At 47.5% G+C, this 23,770-nt stretch overlaps 1 protein-coding gene across 4 annotated transcripts in view; it reads left to right on the top strand.

Moving 5' to 3' along the window:
* Window positions 1-23,770, top strand: part of PTGR2 (prostaglandin reductase 2) — a 203,811-nt gene that overhangs the window by 64,217 nt on the left and 115,824 nt on the right. For 3 of the 4 annotated variants that reach the window (XM_030214985.1, XM_030214987.1, XM_030214984.1), the window contains exon 4: window positions 16,210-16,401. The exons of the other annotated variant lie outside the window; for it this stretch is intronic. In XM_030214985.1, the coding sequence (XP_030070845.1) occupies window positions 16,210-16,401 (192 nt within the window). The remainder of the gene's footprint in view (window positions 1-16,209; window positions 16,402-23,770) is intronic. 4 annotated transcript variants of the gene reach the window in all.

Raw genomic sequence — 23,770 nt, 5'->3', positions numbered from 1 at the left:
ACTTGCCTACCTGCCACAAAGCCCGATTGATCCGTATGTATCATCTGGAGAAGTACCCACCCCAGCCTGTCCGCTAGAGCCTTGTACAGGATTTTAATATCCAAGTTCAGCAAAGAGATTGGGCGATAGGAGCTGCAAAGCGCTGGGTCGTGCCCCACTTCAAAAGCACAGATATCCCTGCTTCATGCATACTTACTGGGAAAGGTTGACTACCAAAACATGCATTCCCTACCCGCACCAAAAGCGGGCTCACCTCTCCTGCAAATATTTTAAGATTTTGCAATGAAACCGTCCAAACCTGGAGCCTTCCCTCCCTTAAGTCCCTTTATGACTAACACCAATTCCTCCAGATGAAAAGGAGCCCCTATGTTTGCGCATTTCTCACTAGACAGTTTTGGTAGCTCGAGCCCTTGCAAAAAGTCTTGAATCAATGTTTTTTTTACCTCTTTCCCCCTGCTATACAAAGATTGATAAAACTGAGTGAACTGCACTTAAATATCTCTATCTTGATAGTACAGTATGTCCCCAAGGCCTTTAAGTTTGCAATAGTGTTTAATTGTTGTCACTAACATTGTGCCCGATTTATTACCAAATTCAAAAACTTTTTGTTGGGCTAGTCTCCTCATACACTCCACACGTTCTGTTTGTAGCTTATTAAGCTCCATACGGCATAGTTTTTTTTTTTTTTTTACAGTTGGAACAATCAGACCCTCCTTCCTGGTGTAGACGCTCTAAGTGGACCAAGTGCAATCTCAGCTCTAATTCTTTCCGTTCCCGTTTCATATGGGCTCCCCATTTAATTAAGTGACCTTGGATAACTGCCTTAAGAGCATCCCACAGAATGCCATCGGAGACCTCCCCCATATTGTTAGATGCAAGATAGTCACGAATTACATCCTGAAGCTCATTACACACCTTCTTACCACCTAAAATGTCTTCATTTAATCTCCAAAACAATTGACGTCTCCCTTCCTCCAAGTTTCCCAGAGTTATTCCCACAGGTTCATGATCAGAGAGAGAGACCCTTCCCCAGAGCTGGCAACTACACCACACTATGTCTGTTCTAGTATAAGTAGACTGAGAATGAGAATAAAAAGTAAAGGACCTGTGGCCCGGATGTTGTAATCTCCAAACATCCAGTAGATCTAAACTAGAGGTCAGTAATTTCAGTTGCTTGCAGTGTGCTAAGCTTGAACCACTTCCACCTTTAGAGTGATCCAAAGCGGTAAGGGAAAGATTGAAGTTCCCTCCTCGCTTAAATTGGAGCAGGGCCTCATTGATTGCCCTCAAAAATTCCCCTTGACCGGCATTAGGTGCATACAGGCTTATAAAGGTAACTGCCTGTCCAGAAAGGAAGCCACTAACTGCTAAGCATCTACCCTGTTCATCCCTGTACACAGCATCCTTAATGAATGGGGACCCCTTACGGATATAAATGACCAACCCTCCCACTTTTCTCCCCCTGGAATCCGAATGCACAATGCATTCGCTGTAGGCCCTATGGTTGAGCAAGGGTGTATCCTGCTTCCGTATATGTGTTTCCTGAAGTAGTATAATATCCCAGTGGAGGTGTTGCAGCTCCTAATGGACCAAGCTTCACTTACCTGGTGAGTTTAACCCATTAACATTCCATGAACCCACTCGCAACCCCTTCTATCCCACCACAATTTCTATTTTTACTCCTGATGCAGCCAGAGGGCAAAATGTGGCTACTTCAGGTTTTATTCTGGTAATAAACTGGTTTAGTTCTCACCATGTCTAGTGTGTTGAGCTCTTCCTGGCTGGATCATCTTTGCAGTGTCTGGAGTAAGTGAAATTTGGAGGGGGCTATAACTGAGTGGGGAAAAAAGTTTTCAGGCAGCTATGAAAGAAGGCTTATGCACCAGATCCCAGGCCTGGCTCAGTTGAGCTGGGAGATGAAAGGAGCAGGAGGAAACTGCTGGGCCACAAAGACTGAAAAAAAGCAAAGAAACAAACAAACAAGTATACTAGAAGCATAATGGGAACCAGCATGTCAGGTTGTGAGTGTGTGTTTGATTTATTTCCTCTAAAATTTGTTTTCAAAACTATACTGAATACATGTTAGGAAAATATAGTCTTGAATTGAGCAGGATAAGAAGTTTATTCCCTTAGACTTTAAGGGGAAAAAAAAGCAGCAGAGTGCATTATCTAATTTATCTATGCTTTTTGTCTCATCTATTTCTGAAGTTTGATAGCTGATATACTAGGGGTATATTATGTTCTTTGTGCATTTATAGTTGTGGAGCTTGACAGATTGTACAGGCTTAGTGTAAATGATATGAACCTGATATGATGCTATAGTTCACAAACTCACTATGTTAAGACTTGTACTGTATGGTAGCTACATTCTTTTTCTTCCAAGAGTTTTCTCCATTTCTATAGAGACACTAAGGTGCTGAAATGAATTTTCCAAGGGACTGGAAACTGAAAATGTCCCCCAGGCAGTGGTGGATTAACAGTATTTTGAACCCTATACAAACATATGTTTGTGGACACCGATCTTAGACATTGTGACATTCACCCCTTTCAATAGGAGGTGACATCTTGAGTTCCTCCCGCCAACACTTCCCCTCATCCAGAGAAATGTGATGGAAACGCCAATAGACCCCTCCTCCTTTTTAACAGGAGGTGACCATATAGCATTCTCTTCTTCGCAACAGGAGGCGCTAAGGCGCCTGAATTCTTCCACAAGAATCCATAAAAAAAAGTTTTTTTTTTTTCTTTGAAGTACTTTATTTCCTTTTGAAAGTCAATCTGCAAGTCTCCCCTTTAACTCAGGGTAAATAATCATAAGACATCTGTTATTTCATCCAACATCCCCCCCTTTCTGAAGCCTTCCCCGGTAACAGCACTGTTAGCCTCCTTACGCTGCCTGGTGCTCTGTTTGGGGAATACCACTTGATAGACAGGCTTCACAGAACATGCAAATTAGCCACTCAGAAGGGAAATCTTCTCTCATGGTCTATACTTAAATTACTCTGAAGGGGTAGTCTTCTTGCACCAAACACTTTAACAAGGTCTCTTGAACTGAGCCCTCCACTAGGGAACATGTGGGTCAGTTATACAATACTCAGTTAGCGAGCATCCCAGGATATGCAAATTAACCAGTCTAAATACAAATCCACTCCATTTAGCTTCTGCTGACACTCTGTAGGGGTTACTCTTTTTTCAACAATTCATTACACTCTTTCAACTGAACCCTCCACTGGGAGATGAGGGTCTTGGATAAAAACAGCCACCACGCCTTGGACAGGACTTCACTTCGATTTTATAATCCTGTTGTCGACCCCCAAAATCAAAGTTCATTATCCTTCCCTAAGTACCTTGTCTTTCTTTAGGGAATCCTCCTTTGGGGTCCAAGCCCTGGGGTTTTCAGCCCATCTTTATGGATCCTTTCCTTTGGTGTCCAGACATCAATTTCTTGGCATCCTCCTCCTTTTTGGGAAAAGGCGTTTTTGAAGGGCTTCTTCTTACCAACCCCACCCTTCCTGGGCTCCTTCTATATTCTGGAAGAGGTACAGAACCTTGACCAATGCGCTTGCCTTTTGAAGGGAATTATTCCCATCTTCTGCCATGGGCCCTTCTTTTGCAACTTAGCACAAGGGTAACCTTCGCCTCTCCCCAGCTATCTGTGTCAGGGCTATCGTTGAGGCAGGGCTCCCCTTAGTGATCTCTACAAAATAACACACAAGGGCCTCCACCACTAGAATGCCCTCTAGTGGTGGCTACCCATCTAAACAGGCTTCTCCTACTCCTGAGTGCCCTCTAGTGGATCCCTTCAAGTCATTACAGCAGTCTTCCACTATAAGAGCTCCCGCTGGTGACAAGGTCCTGTCGAGGCATGTCCTATATTTCTCCTAGGACAAGCAGGCTGCTTGTTCTCACATGTGGGGCCGGCGTCCATGGCGGCCCAGGAACGGCAAATTCTTGTACACCAAAATTAAAAGTTTTGCCAGAGTCCCCTGGCGCGCATGCGCGGATGACTTCCCGCCCGTCGCTCAGTTTTTTCTTGTCCGCGGTGAGGTGAAGAGGTTTTTCCCTGTTTACTTCGCTGGCCCAGGAAAGAGAGTCTTTTGACGGTTTATTTTTGTTTCTCATACTTTTATCGTTATTCATTCTTTAAAAAACAAACAAACCCCAGTATTTGGTCTTAGTTTTGGCCACTTTCTAAGTTTTCTTTCTTTTCGACACGGCTGGCCTTAGGCTGCGTGGTTGGGTTTTTCCCCTTTTGTGCCTTTACTTTTTTCGCCGAAGCTGTTTTTCCTTCCATGTCATCAAAGACACCCAGCGGCTTCAAACGTTGTACTCGGTGCAACTGGACCATCTCGGGTACCGATACCCACGCTTGGTGTATTTAGTGCCTTGGGCTCGACCATAGCCCAGCCGCTTGTAGTCTGTGTCTTCGCATGAAGAAACGGACTCAAGCATCTCAAGAGGCACAACGAGAGAAGCTTTTTGGGGCTCGGTCCAGTCCTTTGACATCGGTACCGAGGTCGGCGGCGTCAACATCAAGGGATGCATCGACGTCGGAAGCAAAGGTAATGGCTGCAGAACGACCAACTCGTGCTGGGAGCAGTGAGGCATCGAGTGGGTCTCCACCTTCCTCGAGGCCTCCTGTTATGCAGGCCCCCCCGGGACCGACCTTCGTCGGACCTGGCCCCGAGGAGACGTGAGGATTCCACGTCTTCCTCCTCAGTACCGAGGAGTTTCAATGACGGGCGTTGAGCGAAGGCGAAGAAGCACCGTCATTGTTCTCCTTCGACACACGGTGCCAGGAGCTCCGGGGCATCGGGATTCAGCACCCGAGAAGCTTCGGCACCGAGAGGATCGCTCTCCCTCTATCAGGAGGTGCCGATGCGTTGATCTAGCAGCCTGGTACCTGCTCCCGAGCCTCGACAGATTCTGCCACTGACTCCTTTACCAACCCTGCAGCCTTGTCCGACATCGGCTCTCGACGAACGCATCAGGGCCCTGCTTCCAGAGCTGCTGAAAGGGTTGCTGCGCCAGTCTGCTTCAGTGTTGGGGATGCTTGCGCCTTCCGTACCGTCTGTTCCAGCGGTATCTGGCCCGTCGCCTGTGGTGAGGTCCCCAACCTCGGTGCCGCCTGCCACCCAGGTCGGATACCCTTCGACGTCGGTGGAGGAAGCTTCACCGGAGTCCAGGCGGGCATCGACTTCTCGGCACCGCCATCGAGGACGTCGTTCCTCGGCGTTGAGGCAGGCTCAGTTTCAGACTGCTCTGAGAGATGTCTTGTCCAATACTGAAGATGAGCGTTCGTGGGAGGAAGAGGAGGATCCCACGTACTGTTCTTCTGACGAGTCCAATGGGATTCCTTCTGAACCTTCCCCTTCACTGGAAAGGAGACTTTCTCCACTGGAGTGTCTATCTTTCACCTCCTTTGTACAGGAAATGGCTGCGGCTATTCCCTTCCCTATGGAGGTTGAAGATGAACCCAGGGCTGAGATGCTCGAGGTCCTGGATTATCCTTCTCTGCCTAGAGAGGCTGCAATGGCTCCTTTGCATAATGTACTGGAGGAAGTCCTTATGCGAAATTGGTTGTTCCCTCTGTCTAATCCCGTGATCCCGAAAAAGGCTGAATCCCAATATCGGATCCATGGGGAGCCTGGATTGATGAGGTCTCAGCTACCTCACAATTCCACGGTGGTGGACTCCGCTCTCAAAAGAGCCAAGAGTACTAGGGACTATGCCTCGGTGCCCTCAGGCAGAGAATTTAGAACCTTGGACTCTTTTGGAAGGAAGGCATATCAGGCCACTATGCTCGCTGCCAAAATCCAAACATACCAGTTCTTCACAAGCATCCACTTGCGGAACTCGGTGAGGCAACTGTCTAGCTTGGTTGATGCACTCCCTCCAGAGCAGGCCGAGCCTTTTCGACAGGTGGTCAGGCAGCAGAAGGCGTGTCGAAAATTCCTGGCCAGTTGTACGTTCGACACTTTTGATGTAGCATCCAGGATTACTGCCCAAGGTATAGTGATGCGCAGACTCTCATGGCTGCGTGCGTCTGACCTGGATCATTCAGTCCAGCAGCGGATGGCCAGGGGGATAACCTTTTTGGTGAGAAAGTAGATGATCTAGTTGACCTGCTCAAGAAGCACAATGATGCTATGGATTCTCTCTCCCGCTGGGTGTCTTCTGCTACTACCTCCTCATCTAGGAAGTTTTTTGGAGGGAAGAGGGGGGCTCCCTATTCCTATTCTAGGCGCATGTACACTCCTGCTTCTCGACAGCCTGCCCAGGCTCAGTCCCAGCGCCAAATTCCTCAGCCACAAGTTCCTCAGCCACAAAAGGTGCTGACAACGGATGCATCTCTCCTGGGGTGGGGAGCTCATGTAGATGGGCTCCACACTCAGGGAGCTTGGTCCTTTCAGGAAAAGGTTCTGCGGATCAACCTCCTGGAATTAAGAGCGATCTGGACCGCTCTAAAGGCTTTCAGATATCAGCTGTCCAACCAAGTAATCTTAATTCAGACAGACAATCGGGTTGATATGTACTACACCAACAAGCAGGGGGGCACCGGATCTCGCCCTTTGTGTCAGGAAGCCATCCAGATGTGGCTTTGGGCTCGCCATCATGGCATGTTTCTGCAAGCCACTTATCTGGCAGGCGTAAACAACAGTCTGGCTGACAGGTTCAGCAGGATTATGCAACCTCACGAGTGGTCACTGAACATGGGCGTAGTCCGCAAGATCTTCCGAGCGTGGGGCACCCCCTCGGTGGAATTTCTTGCCACTCAGATCAATCACAAGATCCCTCAGTTCTGTTCCAGGCTTCAGGCCCACGACAGACTAGCGTCAGATGCATTTCTCCAACATTGGGGGACAGGCCTTCTGTATGCGTATCCTCCCATACCTCTAGTAGGGAAGACTTTGCTGAAACTCAAGCAAGACCGCGGAACAATGATCCTGATTGCACCCTTCTGGCCGTGTCAGATCTGGTTCCCTCTTCTTCTGGAGTTGTCCTCCGAAGAACCTTCTACATCCCAACCTCCAGTCTCTGGTTCTCACGGCTTAGAATTCGCCTCCTTGGGTCTTTCAGAGGGTGTCTCCCGAGTCTTGCTTCCAGAAAAGATTCCACAAAGAAGTGTTACTTTTTCAGATGGAGGAGGTTTGCCATCTAGTGTGACAGCAAGGCCCTAGATCCTTTCTTGTTCTACCCCCTCTCTTCCTTCCCGTTCACATTAATTGATTTGATTTGCTTACTTTATTTATTTATTTATTTATTTTTGTCTATTAGATTGTAAGCTCTTTGAGCAGGGACTGTCTTTCTTCTATGTTTGTGCAGCGCTGCATACGCCTTGTAGCGCTATAGAAATGCTAAATAGTAGTAGTAGTAGTAACTCCGTAAGAGTTCACCTTAGTGCGATTAGTGCTTATTGCCGTGTAGAGGATAAGCCTATCTCTGGACAGCCTTTAGTTCACTTCATGAGAGGTTTGCTTTTGTCAGAGCCCCCTGTCAAACCTCCACCAGTGTCATGGGATATCAACATTGTTTTCACCCAGCTGATGAAACCTCCTTTTGAGCCACTGAATTCCTGCCATCTGAAGTACTTGACCTGGAAGGTTGTTCTTTTGGTGGCTGTTACTTCAGCTCGTAGAGTCAGTGAGCTTCAGGCCTTGGTAGTGCATGCACCGTATATCAAGTTCCATCACAACAGAGTAGTCCTCCGCACACACCATAAGTTCCTGCCAAAGGTGGTGTCGGTGTTCCATCTGAACCAGTCAATTGTCTTGCCAACATTCTTTCCCCATCCTCATACCCGCCGTGGCGAAAGCAGTTTGCACACCTTGGACTGCAAGAGAGCATTGGCCTTTTATGTGGAGCGGACAAAGCCCTTTAGACAGTCTGCCCAGTTGTTTGTTTCTTTTGATCCCAACAGGAGGGGAGTTGCCATCGGGAAAACGCACAATCTCCAGTTGGCTAGCAGATTGCATATCCTTCACTTATGCCCAAGCGGGGCTGACCCTGGAGGGCCATGTCACGGCTCACAATGTGAGAGCCATGGCTGCGTCAGTGGCTCACTTAGTCAGCCTCCATTGAGGAGATTTGCAAGGCTGCAACGTGGTCATCAGTCCACACATTCACATCTCACTACTGCCTCTGGCAGGATACCTGACGCGACAGTCGGTTTGTGCAGTCGGTGCTGCAGAATCTGTTTGGGGTTAAGAATCCAACTCCACCCCCCAGACCCATTTTTGTCCTGTTCCAGGCTGCACTTTCAGTTGTTTATGCTTTCAGGTCAATCTATGTTATGTCCTTGCCGTTGCAAGGCCCAATTGACCAATGTTCATTGTTTTGAGTGAGCCTGATTGCTAGGGATACCCCACATGTGAGAACAAGCAGCCTGCTTGTCCTCGGAGAAAGCGAAGATACATATACAGGTATTATCTGAGGGCAGCAGGCTGATTGTTCTCACAAACCCACCCACCTCCCCTTTGGAGTTGTTGTTTGTTTATTATTTGCTTTTTGATTAAACTGAGCGGGAACGCTCACGCGATGAGTGGGAAGTCGTCCGTGCATGCGCGGTTCGTGTGCCAGACGGCTCTGGCAAAACTTTTCTTTTAATTTTGCTGTGCAAGAATTTGCTGTTCCTGGGCCGCCGTGGATGCCGACCTCACATGTGAGAACAATCAACCTGCTGTCCTCGGAGAATACCTGCCACAGGTATGTATCTTCGCTTTATCACAACATCCATATACTTCTTTTGATCCAATTCCTGCAGAGTCACAGTCACTCTTTCTCTGGACTCCCTCCTCCAGTTTATTTTTGGAGAAACAGTTGCTGGCTGGGTGTACTGGTAGTAGCAGGTTGGGAGTAAGCACAGGGACTAAGCAAGCATTATGTCTGGAGAGGAAGAGTGGGCAAGTGGTTACAGCAACCAGGGAACCCAGAATTTGAATCCTGCTTATTCCTTGTGACTTTGGGCAAATTATTTTCATCCTCCATTGTTTCAGGTATAAACTTAGATTGTAATCCCCTGGGAAAAGATCTACGTACCCATAGGTGGTTTGCAGCTCAGTTTTCTGTCCAGCCTTAGATGGGAAGAGATCCCAGTGAGCCTAGTGGATTTTGTCATGCTGTCCAGAGTGTGTGACCTGCCAAGATGAATTGAATCCCCGATTGATTGTTCTTATATGAGTCAAACATTATTTTGAAATAAACCTGCTGTTTTGAGCTCTTTGCTATCTTAGCTGAGCTGTTCTGCATACTCAGACCCAGTGTCCTACACTTTGAGCTTGCACTGTCCACTTTCTAGCTTTCCCTCTTCTTTGGGAAAGCCTTTGATTAAACCAGGACCCTTGTGTTTCTAACTAGGTAAGCTTTAGGATGATATGTTTCTAAAAGCCTGGTTATGGAGACCTTCATGGAAGGAGAGCAGTGAATCTTCCTAAAAACTTGGCAACATGTTTCTCTTGTCTCCTCTGTTCTATGTAATGTGTCAGATGCTCGAAGATGTATCATTTGCAAGCTGTGATCTTTTAAGACCCATGGAATGCTGTCTGGGTCACACTTTGTCGCTGGGATGGTGCTCTTGTTGCATGGTTGCTAGAATGCAGAAATGTGTTGCTATATCAGTATGTAAATACCAGATCTGGTTACTAGTACCTGTTGGCTCAGGGCACATGCTGCACTTTTCTGTTGATATAATTTATTTTTATAAATGATACAAGGGCTGGGAGGCAGAAACTTGGCAGTTTACTAGCCGCAGATTACTTGGTTCAGTTACACAGTCCAATTGGAAACTGCCCAGAGTAGTTTATATGCAGTTGTAAGAGAGGGCTAAGGTATTCAAAGTATATTTGATGGAAAGGAATGATGGGGGATGTAATAGAAACATTTAAATATTTGGCAGGCTTCAGTAAAGAAAGATGAAACTTTCATAGAAAGAGAAATTCAAGGGCAAGGGTTCATGAGATAAATTTGTAGGAAGAAAGGTTCAGGAAGACCTAAGAAAACACTTTACTGATAGGATAATACCTGAAATAATCTACCAGCAGAGGTAATGATGACAAAAAATGTGACAGAATTAAACATATTTGGGACAGATACATAGTACAGGTGGGAGTTACAAACAGAGAGAATGGGGGGGGGGGGGGGGGTAGGGGACACTTGAGTGTTTGCTCAGCAGTTCCACATTTAGGCATAGATGACATAGGCAACTGTCTAGAGTAGTGCTTCTCAATTCAGTCCTTGAGGCAGATCTAGTCCCATCAGGTTTTCAGGATATCCATCATATATATGCCTGAGAGAGAGTTGTGTTCACTGCCTCCTTGGTATGCAAATCTATCACATGCATACCAAGGAGGCATTAATTATCAATTCATGATTAAACCAACATCACACACATAAGTAGAATCACTCAATCTTGTAGAAAAACAGGAAGCAGAAGTATTTGTTTTCTGTCTTGTATACCAATCTGAACAAAAGTCTAATACACTATACAGGTATATTATTTATTTACACATTAGCAAAGGTTATCCTGGCCAAAAAAATTGTCTGCTTTGGCCAAAGGCTCCCCCTTCCAGATACTTACTTATTTAAGGTTGAAAATCAAAGGATTTCATCACAAAGCAATTGTGTACAAATGCAGGAAAAGGAGTCTGTTGGAATGTTAAGGAAATGATTGCAGACAGAGAAATACAGTAACTTTCTCATCCATCATGTTTAATTTCCCTTCCTTTTGTTAAGCAAATTCTCAAATTTTTGGCAATGGAATGTAATTAACTCTTAATTTACTGCACAGTAGATACAGCGCTGAACGTATAGCAAAGAAACTGCATTTCATAAACCATTTTGTTTAATAGGTAACAGTGGAAATGTCATTTAAAAATGTGAAAAACAAACCTCTCTAAACCTACTCTTCCTCACTGAAACTTGGATCCATGACCAAAAGGACCCTATAATCCTAGACCTGTGCCCTCCAGGATACAAAATCACACACTGGACCAGAAAAGAAAAGAGAGGCGGAGGCATAGCACTAATCTATTGGTCCCACTTTACCACCGAAACCACTGTCGAGTCCATAACACCTCAACTTGAAATTGCCTCAATCAGAATCCACAACAAAACCCTACGCGATCATTTGAATTGTGTCTTGTTTTACAGATCTCCGGATTATTGGAACGAACGCCAGACCAACTTCTTGGACTTCATTTCAAACACATGTGTAACCAACTCCAATACACTAGTACTAGGAGACATCAACCTTCACTTAGAAGACCCGAACTTTATAAACGCACGAGAATGTAAGGAATTTCTCCTTTTACGCAATCTCAAATGGCCACAAATGCAAGCAACCCATGTCAAAGGGCACACACTTGATCTCATCTCACACAAACTCTCAACAGACCAGAACCTAACAATAACAAATACCCTGGTATCAGGCTTATACCACGATCTGTGAGCCCCTGTGCCAAACAACGTCTGGCAGCCAGACAGTTCTGATCTTACCTGAAGAATCAGGACTGGAACCTCCAAGGAGGACAGGGCTGGACGCAGGATGTGCAGCAGGCAGATGACAACCGGCAAATCCCAGGGCCAACCAAAGGCTCGCGGCAGGTAGCAAAGTCCAGGTCCAAAAACAGAGGTTCAAGGCGGGCGGCAGGCAAAAGCAAAGTCCAGGTCCAAACAGAGGTTCAAGGCAGGCGGCAGGCAAAAGCAAAGTCCAGGTCCAAACAGAGGTTCAAGGCAGGCGGCAGGCAAAAGCAAAGTCCAGGTCCAAACAGAGGTTCTAGGCAGGCGGCAGGCAAAAGCAAAGTCCAGGTCCAAACAGAGGTTCAAGGCAGGCGGCAGGCAAAAGCAAAGTCCAGGTCCAAACAGAGGTTCAAGGCAGGCGGCAGGCAAAAGCAAAGTCCAGGTCCAAACAGAGGTTCAAGGCCGGTACTCAATCCAAAAACACAGAACTCAGGAATCCACACTAGCAGAAGCCGAAGCAAAGAGTTCTGCCAGAGTCTGACTTAAGTAGCCCCCTCCATCAGGGAAACAAACATCAGCTGTCCGGAAGGCGTGGCCAACAACCAGCCCAAGAGCTCTGGATAGGCTGGTCACAAAGAGCAGGCGGAGTCTAGCCGCGACCAGCCAGTCCGAGCCCAGAAGAGGCGTTCCTCATGCTCCTGGGTCCCGCACTCGGAAGAGACTCTCCAGCTAGTGAGCGCCGGCCATTTTGGCAGCGCCGGCGCTCTCCAGCCGCTACAGCTCCATAGCGGCGGACCGGAGCCGTCCAAGAGGCAGACGAGACTCCCCCACCATGCCGCCCGTAGCCGGCGATACCCCGCTCTCTCCTGCTCGTGGAGCGAGGCATCCCAGCAGGCAGAGCGGCACAGGTAAGGGACGTGACACCTGGACCGACCAGTACAAACTAAACTTATCCCTACATTGGCGGAAGAAGGGTATACAACGAATACTAGAACACACATCCTACAGCACAAGAGGTCAAGTAGACACGAAAACATTCTGGCAACTAATATACAATAACGAATAGGCAACACAAACAGACTCCATATAATACCTCATAGAATGGGACTAAAGATGCAAAAGCATACTAGATGAAATTGCGCCCTTACGAACAGCAACCCCACGCAAGCATAACTCGACACCATGGTTCAACGATGAACTGAAAAAGTTAAAAACACAAACCAGGAAACTCGAATGAGCATGGAATAAAACAAAAGATGAACGTACACTCAACACATGGAAACAAATACAAAGAAAATACAAATACGCAATAAGACAGGGCAAAAGATCATACTATAAAACCAAAATAGGGACAGATTACAAAGACATGAAGAAATTATACCAACTCGTGAACAAACTCCTAGACACCAACTTGGTCACTGCCACGAATACAGACATCCCATCTGCAGATAAACTTGCGAAGTACTTCAATGAAAAAATTGTAAACCTACGCAACATGCTACCTCAGAACAACACCGACATTGAAAACTTCCTTAATGAATTGGACCCAACCATTGGAGAATACCCAGCAGATCAGACCTGGTTAAACTTCACCCTCCTTACCATCGAAACAGTTACCTAGGCGATTAGTAGGTTTTCCAGCACTCACTGTAAACTAGATACCTGTCCCAGCTACCTAATGTAATCCGCTCCTGACCGCTTCATAGCAGACCTCACATCCCACCTAAATTACATGCTTCAGCAAGGCCTCTTCCCTAAGGAAAATGGCAATATCCTACTCGCCCCAATACCAAAAGATACCAAGAAATAAATAAATGAAATCACTAACTACCGTCCAGTAGCATCTATCCTGTTGGTGGTCAGACTGATGGAAAGCATGGTAACCAAACATCTTACAGATTACATTAACAAATTCTCAATATTACACGAATCACAGTCAGGCTTTCGCCCCCTCCACAGCAGGGAAACAGTATTACTCACTCTTCTAGCCAAATTCAAGCAGGAAATAGCAACAGGCAAAAACATCCTTCTCCAATTCGACATGTCTAGTGCATTCGACATGGTAAACCATAATATATTAATAAGTATGGGATTGGTGGAAACCTACTTAACTGGATCAAGGGCTTCCTAACCACAAGAACATATCAAGTAAAATCAAATTCAAACATATCATCACTGTGGAAAGCAGACTGTGGAGTACCGCAAGGATCACCGCTATCACCAATCCTATTCAACTTAATGATGACCCCACTTTCCAAGTCCTTATCCAACCATGGCCTTAACCCTTTCATATGTGCAGACGATGTCACATTATACATTTTTTACAAAACAGAAATCACCAACAAAATCAAGCTCGGCCTGAACATCATGGATTCATGGGCAAATGCATTTCAACTAAAACTACTACTACTAATCTCAATAAAGAAAAAACTCATTGTCTCATCCTCTCATCCCAACACAGCGCAGACATCCACACAAGTATCAACACCCCAGATCACACCCTTCCTATCTCACACAGCTTGAAAATCCTCAGCGTTACAACGGACCGTAACTTAACACTAGAGAGCCAAGTGGCATCCACTCAATGCGGAAACTCAAACACGTGAAGCAATTCTTCTCGAGGGAAACATTTCGCAACCTGATACAATCAATGGTACTAAGCCACTTAGATTACTGCAATGGAATTTATGCAGGATGTAAAGAACAAACCTGAAAGAAACTTCAGACCGCTCAAAACATGGCAGCTAGGCTTATATTTCGTAAAACGCGATTTGAAAGTGCAAAACCCCTCCGCGAAAAACTACACTGGCTCCCAATCAAAGAACGCATCGCCTTGAAAATCTGCACCCTGGTTCACAAAATCATCTATGGAGAAGCCCCAAGTTACATGACAGACTTGATCGACTTACCAATTAGAAATACATCCAAATCAACATGATCGTATCTAAATCTGCACTACCCAAGCTGCAAAGGACTTAAATACAAAACAACTTACGCACCTAGTTTTTCCTACATAAGCACACAACTGTGGAACGCATTACCAAAAGCCTTGAAAACGACATACGACCACCTAAACTTCTGGAAATCACTAAAAACCAACCTGTTTAAAAAGGCATACTCTACCAATCCAACTTAAATGCCTAATCTCTGCAACACAACCAAACTAAATGGACATAACACAACTCTTCCATTCTCCGATTCCCTGTGGCTGTGCCACATAAACTTGATCTTACCACAACATCACCCTGTATTTGTTCATACCCGAGCCTTCAAAGGCCTCTCCGGTACTATGTAAACCACATTGAGCCTACAAATAGGTGGGAAAATGTGGGATACAAATTGTGAAAATGATGAGGCTATTGTGTGATAATGAAGCTCCCACCTCAGGATCCCAGGTCCCTCTTTCACTCAGGGTGAGCTGGTTCTCAGTATGCAGATTTTATGCAAATTAGTCTACCACCCTTTTCTGCTCAGGGTTACCTGCTTCTCAAAAAGCAAACATAGTCAGGTTTCACCAATCAGGCTATTTTCATACACAACTTTATTCCAGCCCCTGGGGCACACTTCTTTTAGCTTAAAACACTTTCACCAGCTACAAGCTTCAACAGTTCTTCCAGCTTTAACATTTCATTTCTTTCTACTCAGTGCAATCTTCCCTTTTAAACATTTCTTCTTGCACAGTTCAATATCCATAGATTTCTTCCCCCTGAGCCCTCTCACACAGCCATTTGGGCTCAGTACCAACTCAGTCCCCGGACACACAGTCCCCGGACCCACAGTCCCACTAACTCAGTCCCCGGACACACAGTCCCCGGACCCACAGTCTTTTCCTCTGGGACACACAGTTCCTCTTCACTGTTCTAGACACAGTCCTTTCATCTGACACACACAGTACCTCTTCACTGTTCTAGACACAGTCTTTTCACCACCAGGCCATAGGGCTCAGCCAGCACTTCTCATGGGGATCACCAGCTCCAGCTACCAGCTCCCAGCTCTCTTCTTCAGCCGCTAGCTCTCCTTACTGGCTCCCTTCAGCAACTCACCCAGCCCTTTTCCCTGGACATTCTAGGGGGTCCGCGCCCTCTAGGGGCCCAACCAGGGTAGGACAGCCTCTTCCTTATCACAAAATGTAACAAATAAATAAATTGAATACATAATTACAATTAAGACTTGAGTTCACAGACACAATAGCAACAGTAAGCATTAACCAAACCCCTTCACTGTAAGGGCCTGGAAGACTAATACTACCAACTCCAGACTCTATTCCATCTATCTTGCTGCACTGTATGCCTGGATTAGGTTTCCTAAATTGGTATGTTGTCTTTGTCTGACACTATTCTAAACCAGGCTGAAAGCCCACCTTTTTGAAGCTACTTTTAACTTCAAACCCCTTATTTATCTGTTTTATACCTGTGTTGTTTTATCCATTTCCATAATAAGTGAAACTCCCTAATCCCTAATTTGTCCTATTTGTCTTGAATAATTGTTACTCCATCAACCAGGGGCTTTCTTTTATTTGTTTTGTACAGCACTGCATATGTCTAGTAGTGCTATAGAAGTAAATTGTGGCAGTAGTAGTAAAATATTTATCACATTGTAATAACCTACCCTAAAATAATACAACATAATGTAGCATAAAATGGGAATTACAGAGTAAAGATAAAATAACTCCCAGAAAGTTTTTCAATTTTTAAATAATATTTATTTTGAAGATTTAGATGCTTACTATACAATAAACATGTCCTTATCCTACAGCGCTGTCGCATGAATGAAGATACAGGTGCCGATTACCTGCTACCATGGAAGCTGGATGACGTGGCTGACGGTGGGGGCATTGGGGTTGTAGAGGAGAGTAAACATGGAAGCTTTACTGCTGGAGATACTGTGTATTCATTGAATTGGCCGTGGCAAACCAGGGCTATTGTAGAAGGAAAAATTCTTCAAAAGGTAACTATAAAAACTAATTTCTCTTCCCATATCATGTTATATATATTTTTTTTTAATCTAAGATTGTATTTAACTGTACTTGGCTGATAACTTAGTGATGAGTGTTGCACACTGTCCTACAGGAGACTTGGAGGCATATTTTCAATGCACTTAGCCTTCCAAAGTTCCAAAGGTTTCTATGGAACTTTGGAAGGCTAAGTGCTTTGAAAATATGCCTCCTGGGTAACAGAAGAGTATCAGGTTACAGATGGAACACCCAAGCAGACTCAGAATTCTAAGGGAGCAAAGTTTTATTCAAAACCGAACACAGCCCGTGTTTCGGCTATTGCCTGCAGCAGGAGTCAGTCAGAGATGAAACATAGGGCATCAATCTGGAGAATCCTTCTCAACAACAACACAAGAGAATACACGGTGTGTTCTTTACACAGCTATCAAAAAAAGCAGTGGCAGTTGCCTACTTTGTAAATCTGACTGACCCCTGATGCAGGCGATATCAGAAACACGGGCCGTGTTGGGTTTTGAATAAAATTGTTGCTCCCTTTGACTTCTGAGACCACCTGGTTGTTCCATCTGTGGCCTGGTACATTTATTTTACCTGACGACTTTCTGTGTTGTTATTCCCTCTTGACTTGCCCGCTGCAGGAGACCTGAACATTACTTCTCCTCTTTTGTCGACAGGGGCTGGAGGAATCTGCACAGATAGTGTTCGTTTTCCCCTAGAGGATGGAGTCTCAGTTATTGCTGCTCCTGACCAAGGACTACTGTTAGGATAGTTGGGCTGATTGGGGAGAAAAATATAAACATTATGGGGAAAATACCAGGTATTTGTGAATGAAGGGGCTGATTCTGTGGGAGCTGAAATGCAAAAGGATTAACAAGATCATTACCTTGTTTAGTATGGCACAAGATATGCTCAAGTTTCCAGTAACGCCAATAAATCACCATTTTATGTTTCTTTTTATGTAATTTTTTTAGAATTTTAATCTTTGGTATTTTGAAGGTAGTTTTTGTTTTTTACTATCTTAACACATTTTCAAGGACGATAAAACAGAATACAACATGAAAACCAAAGAATAACATCCCATAAGACTAACAAGTAATACCTGCACTCTTAGTTACAATGTTAAATGCATACTAGTAAATATTCCATATTTTGTGATGGGATGGAAGACAATTATACTTATGTGCCATAAGTTAGGACATCAAACAATAATAATCCACTTTTTTTTAAAGACAATTTCCAGTGTTGGGACAGCAGATTGCTTTCAAAGCTGTGCCAAAGAGTGTATTTCCCGTGGCATTCTAACAATCTTAAGATGTAGTAGACAGCAGTCAGCATGGAGTGGATAGGTGATGGGCAAGAAGATATTGAGTTTCTGTAATAACACCATCCAAAAGGCTTGTACTACCAAAGTGTCCATCAAATGTGAAGGAAAGACCCTTGTTCTCCACAATTACACCAGCACAGTGGTGAGCCAGTTCTATAATTCCTAAACAATCTCTTTTGGGGTATAATACCATTGATGGAAAAATCTTATAACCATTCTCAATTAGAGGAATAGCAATAGATATCCTAGAGACACTTAAATTTTTTTTCCCATTGTGAAGATTCATATGTATCAACCAGAAGCGCTTCCCATTTAGCACTGTGTTTCTGTATAGGTGTGTTATCTTTCAATAGTGCTTCCTTGTCATCTATACCAGACCAGTCCAGACTAATGGGTTGTGTGCATCTACCAGTGGAAGGAGACAGAGAAAATAGTTCCAAGTAAACTTCCCCTTAAGGGTATCGTGTAGCCTGGAATGTTCAGTATTTTCTCTCTCTCCTAGCGGATAGTGGATGGATCGTGCAGCTGCTCTGGATTGCTGGCTGGTAGCTCCTGTCCCAGATTCTTCTAGTGACAGTGGAACCAGGGGTGTGCTGGTAGCCATGTTGGGGCTAGTTTTAGATGATTACTCAGTGGTCCTGAGTTCCTCATCTGCCAGCTAGAGTGATATCCAGTTACCCTGGTTCCCTCCCCTCCCCTACCTCCCCTGGCTGTCTTTCTAGTAGGGTGATGGTTGATTGTGGTGTGGAGTAACTTGTCTCCCCTATGGGGGTTCTTCTCTTCTGTGGTGATAGGTATATCTGAATTTCTGCCTCTGAGGTAAGCCTTTATTTATTCCTGTCACTAGTGAAGAAGGTTGTTTAAAAAAAACACACACTTCCATATCATCAAGCTGATCAATCCATAGACTGGTGGGTTGTGTCCATCTACCAGCAGGTGGAGATAGAGAGCAAACTTTTGCCTCCCTATATGTGGTCATGTGCTGCCGGAAACTCCTCAGTATGTTCTCTATCTCAGCAGGTGGTGGTCACACACAGCAGCAGCTCTGGCTAGGCCTCCAAGCCTAATCCTTAGGTTTTGTTGAGGCCTGGGGTTGAGGGCTCTTTTGAGCAAGTGCAAACCTGGTGGTGCCAGGTCCCTCCTTTTCTCCCCCCTCCCGCTGGCTCCGTTTAAAAAAAAAAAAAAAAAAAAATTTTAAACGTCTTTAAAGGCGTTTAATTCGACGTTTCTTTAAACGTTCATTGCAGCTACTCACTGGGACACCAGTTCGTTACAGCTCGGAGCGGCAAGCAGGTAATTTTACCTTTTTTTTAGCGGGCAGGGGGTTCCCCGATTCTTCTCCTCGTGGCATATGGCGTCGGAGGGCGAGGGCGCAAAGGGTCGCTCCCCGGATCGCTGGAGCGCTTCTAGAGGGGATGCGGGGGTTTTCAACCTGATTCGCCCTTGATGGGTGACAGTTTAGTGACCGATGAATGTCCCGGTCGTTCCTCCGGCGTGGCGGTTTTTTCCCGCCATAAACGCCCATCCCCCGCTCCTCGCCTCCGCCATCTTGGCCGGCCACGCGGCTCGGACGGCTTCTTCGTGGGCCGCCCTTGAGGTTGGAGACATTTATGCCATGAACGCCCTTAATTTGGGCGACGGCACAAGCGGCTAAAGTTAAGCGCCGTTCTTCCCGCGCGGCTCCTTCGCGGAGTTTCGCGCCGGACGCCATTTTGGATGCGCAGCATGTCTCTCCCCCGCTATTGCGAGCGCAGGTTGAGAGTGCGTCTAGGGCTGTTGCCCAGGCTGCGGAAGTGCACAGTCTGGGGGGTTTCTCCCCCGAGTTTGTTTTGCTGCTGCATCAGGCTTTCCTCATGCAAAACGCTGCCCCTGCTCCCTCTTCTGATAAAGAGGTTGAGGTTCCCAGAGGTAAACGCCCTCGGGTTGATTTCCAGGCCTTGGAGGACTTTGTCTCCTCCGATGTAGATGAGGGCAGCGTGTCTGAGGTCTCCCAACGGTCCTTTGCGGATTCCTTGGAGGAGATAGATCCCCGCTCGGATGGAGCGGATGACCCCTCTGCAGCGCGGCTTTTTAGCCCAGAGGATTTGCCCAACCTGTTTTTACAGGCCATGGACACTTTGAAGATTTCCTCTCCGGAGGACGTCTCTCCCTCAGCCCCTGTTGGCTCTGCCATTATGCTGGGGACGAAGCGCCCGCCTAGATCCTTCCACGTGCATGATGCCATGCACACCTTAATTGCGGCTCAATGGGATGTCCCGGAAACGAGCCTTAAAGTGGCTAGGGCTATGTCCCGCCTCTATCCTTTGGCTGTGAGTGAACGTGAGGCCTATCTGTGGCCTACCGTGGATTCTTTAATCACTGCGGTGACTAAGAAAACGGCGTTGCCGGTGGAAGGTGGCATGGCCCTAAAGGACGCCCAAGACAGAAGATTGGAGGCGGCCTTAAGGTCGTCCTTTGAGGCAGCTGCTTTAAGTTTGCAGGCCTCAGTTTGCGGCTCCTATGTGGCCAGGGCGTGCCTGACTATGGTGCAGCGGGCTTCCCCCTCGGATCTTTCCTTGAGGGCTGATTGGCCGGCCCTGGAATCGGGCTTAGCCTATTTGGCAGACTTGCTGTATGATGTCTTGAGAGCCTCAGCTAAAGGCATGGCTCAGACAGTCTCTGCGCGGCGGTGGCTTTGGCTGAAACATTGGTCTGCTGACCACGCCTCTAAATCCCGCCTGGCTAGATTGCCTTTTAAAGGCAAGCTGCTCTTTGGGGTCGAGCTGGACAAAATCGTGACCGATCTCGGCACGTCTAAGGGCAAGAAATTACCAGAGGTCAGGGCTCGGGCTAGTACTCATCCCGGTACCTCCAGAGGACGGTTGCTGGAAGCCCGTCGGTACCGCCCGGGCAAGTCGGGTTCCTCTGCCCCCTCTTCCTTCAAGAGGAATTTCTCCCCCAAGCAGCATTCCTTTCGCAGAGACCGCCGTCCCGGAGGTGCTCCCTCCGGTCCTCCCCCAGGGTCTCGTACCCAATGACGGGGCCTTGGTCCACGCCCCAGTGCAGATTGGAGGACGGCTGTCCTCGTTTCTGGGCGAGTGGACCACTATAACTTCAGACGCGTGGGTGCTGGAAGTCATCAGAGACGGCTACAAGCTAGAGTTCTGCCAACCCTTAAGAGACGGGTTTGTACTCTCTCCCTGCAAGTCTCCAGTCAAGCTGTGGCAGTGCAGCAGACCTTGGACAACCTGATCCGCCTGGGTGCGGTCGTTCCGGTGCCAAAAAATCAGATTGGCAAGGGACGTTACTCCATTTACTTTGTGGTTCCAAAGAAAGGAGGTTCTGTCCGGCCTATCCTCGACCTCAAAGGGGTCAATCGGGCCTGGAAAGTGAGGCACTTTCGCATGGAGACTCTCCGCTCTGTTATAGCGGCAGTGAAGGCAGGAGAGCTCTTGGCTTCCTTCGACATCAAGGAAGCGTACCTGCATATTCCCATCTGGCCTCCTCTCCAACGCTTTCTGCGTTTTACAGTCCTGAGACGACACTTCCAGTTCAGAGCCCTCCCTTTCGGGTTGGCTACTGCTCCGCGGACCTTTTCCAAAGTAATGGGGGTCATAGCGGCCTTCCTGCTAAAGGAAGGAGTACAAGTCCATCCTTATCTGGACGACTGGTTGATCCGAGCCCCCTCTTATGCAGAGTGCGGCAAAGCTATGGACCGGGTAGTTGCTCTTGTGAGCTCCCTGGGATGGATCATCAACTGGAAGAAGAGCCAGCTGCGCCCGACTCAGTCCCTGGAGTATCTGGGAGTTCGATTCGACACCCAAGTGGGCAGAGTGTTCCTGCCAGACAATCGAATTGTCAAGCTTCAGGCTCAGGTGGACTAGTTCCTAGTAGCCTCTCCTATTCGGGCTTGGGACTACGTGCAGCTGTTGGGCTCTATGGCGGCCACGATGGAAGTAGTGCCCTGGGCCAGGGCTCATATGAGACCACTACAGCTATCTCTGCTGCTGCGCTGGACTCCGATGTCGGAGGATTATGCTGTGCGCCTTCCCGTGGACCCAGCAGTGCGCAAGGCGCTGAGCTGGTGGACGCAGACAGACAAGTTGTCTGCAGGATTGCCTCTGGTGACCCCGGAGTGGATTGTCGTCACGACAGACGCCTCTTTGATGGGCTGGGGAGCCCACTGCTTGGGAAGGACAGCGCAGGGGCTCTAGTCTCCTGCAGAGGCAAGTGGTCTATCAACCTCCTGGAACTCAGAGCCATTCGGTTGGTGTTATTGGAGTTCATCCCGGTACTGGTGTTGTAGCCTGTACGGGTCCTGTCGGACAATGCCACGGCTGTGGCCTATATCAACCGCCAGGGAGGTACCAAGAGTGCCCCTCTAGCCAAGGAGGCTATGAGTCTTTGCCAGTGGGCGGAAGCGAACCTGGAGCAGCTTTCAGCGGCCCACATTGCCGGAGTCATGAATGTCAAGGCGGACTTTCTCAGTCGCCATACCTTGGAGCCCGGAGAGTGGCAACTATCTGCTCAGGCGTTCTTGGACATCACGAAGCGCTGGGGCCAGCCGAGCCTAGATCTGATGGCGTCATCGGCCAATTGCCAAGTGCCGCGCTTTTTCAGCAGAGGACGGGACCCTCGATCCCTGGGAGTAGATGATCTTCTCCAACAGTGGCCGACACAAGAGCTCCTCTATGTGTTCCCGCCCTGGCCCATGTTGGGCAGGGTGCTAGACCGGGTGGCAAAGCATCCCGGCAGGGTAATCCTGGTGGGTCCGGATTGGCCCAGACGTCCCTGGTATGCGGACTTGATCAGGCTCTCAGTCGACGATCCTCTGCGGCTGTCAGTGGAGCAGGGCCTGTTACATCAGGGTCCCGTGGTGATGGAGGATCCCTCTCCCTTTGGTCTTACGGCCTGGCTATTGAGCGGCAGCGTCTGAGGAAGAAGGGCTTCTCAGACAAGGTCATCGCCACTATGCTGAGAGCGAGGAAGCGCTCTACTTCTACTGCTTACGCCAGGGTTTGGCGTATCTTTGCAGCATGGTGTGAAGCAGGCTCACTTTCTCCCTTCACTGCTCCAATTTCTTCAGTGTTGGCGTTCCTGCAGGAAGGTCTGGAGAAAGGCCTGTCGCTCAGTTCCCTTAAAGTCCAGGTAGCGGCTCTGGCTTGCTTCAGGGGCCGCCTGAAGGGTGCTTCCCTGGCTTCGCAGCCAGATGTGGTGCGCTTTCTCAAGGGAGTTAATCACCTGCGCCCTCCTCTGCACTCAGTGGTGCCTGCGTGGAATCTCAACCTGGTGCTAAGAGCATTGCAGAAGCCGCCTTTTGAACCCTTGTCGAGGGCATCTCTGAAAGACCTGACGTTGAAAGCAGTCTTTTTGGTGGCTATCACTTCAGCCAGAAGAGTTTCCGAGCTCCAGGCGCTCTCATGTCGAGAGCCTTTTCTGCAGTTCACTGAGGCAGGAGTGACTATTCGCACAGTGCCTTCCTTCCTGCCCAAGATTGTTTCTCGCTTCCGTGTGAATCAGCAGCTCTGTCTCCCTTCCTTTCGTAGGGAGGACTACCCAGAGGAGTACTCTGCTCTTAAATATCTGGATGTGAGACGAGTCATCTTCAGATACTTGGAAGTGACCAATGATTTCCGGAAATCGGATCATCTGTTTGTCCTGTTTGCAGGTCCTCGTAAGGGTCTGCAGGCTGCTAAGCCTACAGTGGCAAGATGGGTCAAGGAAGCCATTGGAGCGGCTTATGTGGCCGCGGGGAAGGTGCCGCCTATCCAGCTGAAGGCTCACTCCACGAGAGCTCAGGCGGCCTCGATGGCAGAGGCCGGATCCGTCTCCTTGGAAGAGATATGCAAGGCGGCAACTTGGGCTTCGGCTCATACATTCTCCAAGCATTACCGTTTGACTGTGGCTGCACGGGCGGAGGCCCGGTTTGGAGCTTCAGTGTTGAGGTCAGGGATTTCAATGTCCCGCCCTGGGTGAGTACTGCTTCGGTACATCCCACCAGTCTATGGATTGATCAGCTTGATGATATGGAAGGTAAAATTATGTATAATCATACCTGATAA

Source organism: Microcaecilia unicolor, chromosome 9 (assembly GCF_901765095.1).
Source record: "Microcaecilia unicolor chromosome 9, aMicUni1.1, whole genome shotgun sequence".
Classification (NCBI taxonomy): domain Eukaryota; kingdom Metazoa; phylum Chordata; class Amphibia; order Gymnophiona; family Siphonopidae; genus Microcaecilia; species Microcaecilia unicolor.
The sequence above is the reverse complement of the archived record's forward strand: the minus strand, read 5'-3'. Positions and strand labels throughout refer to the sequence as shown.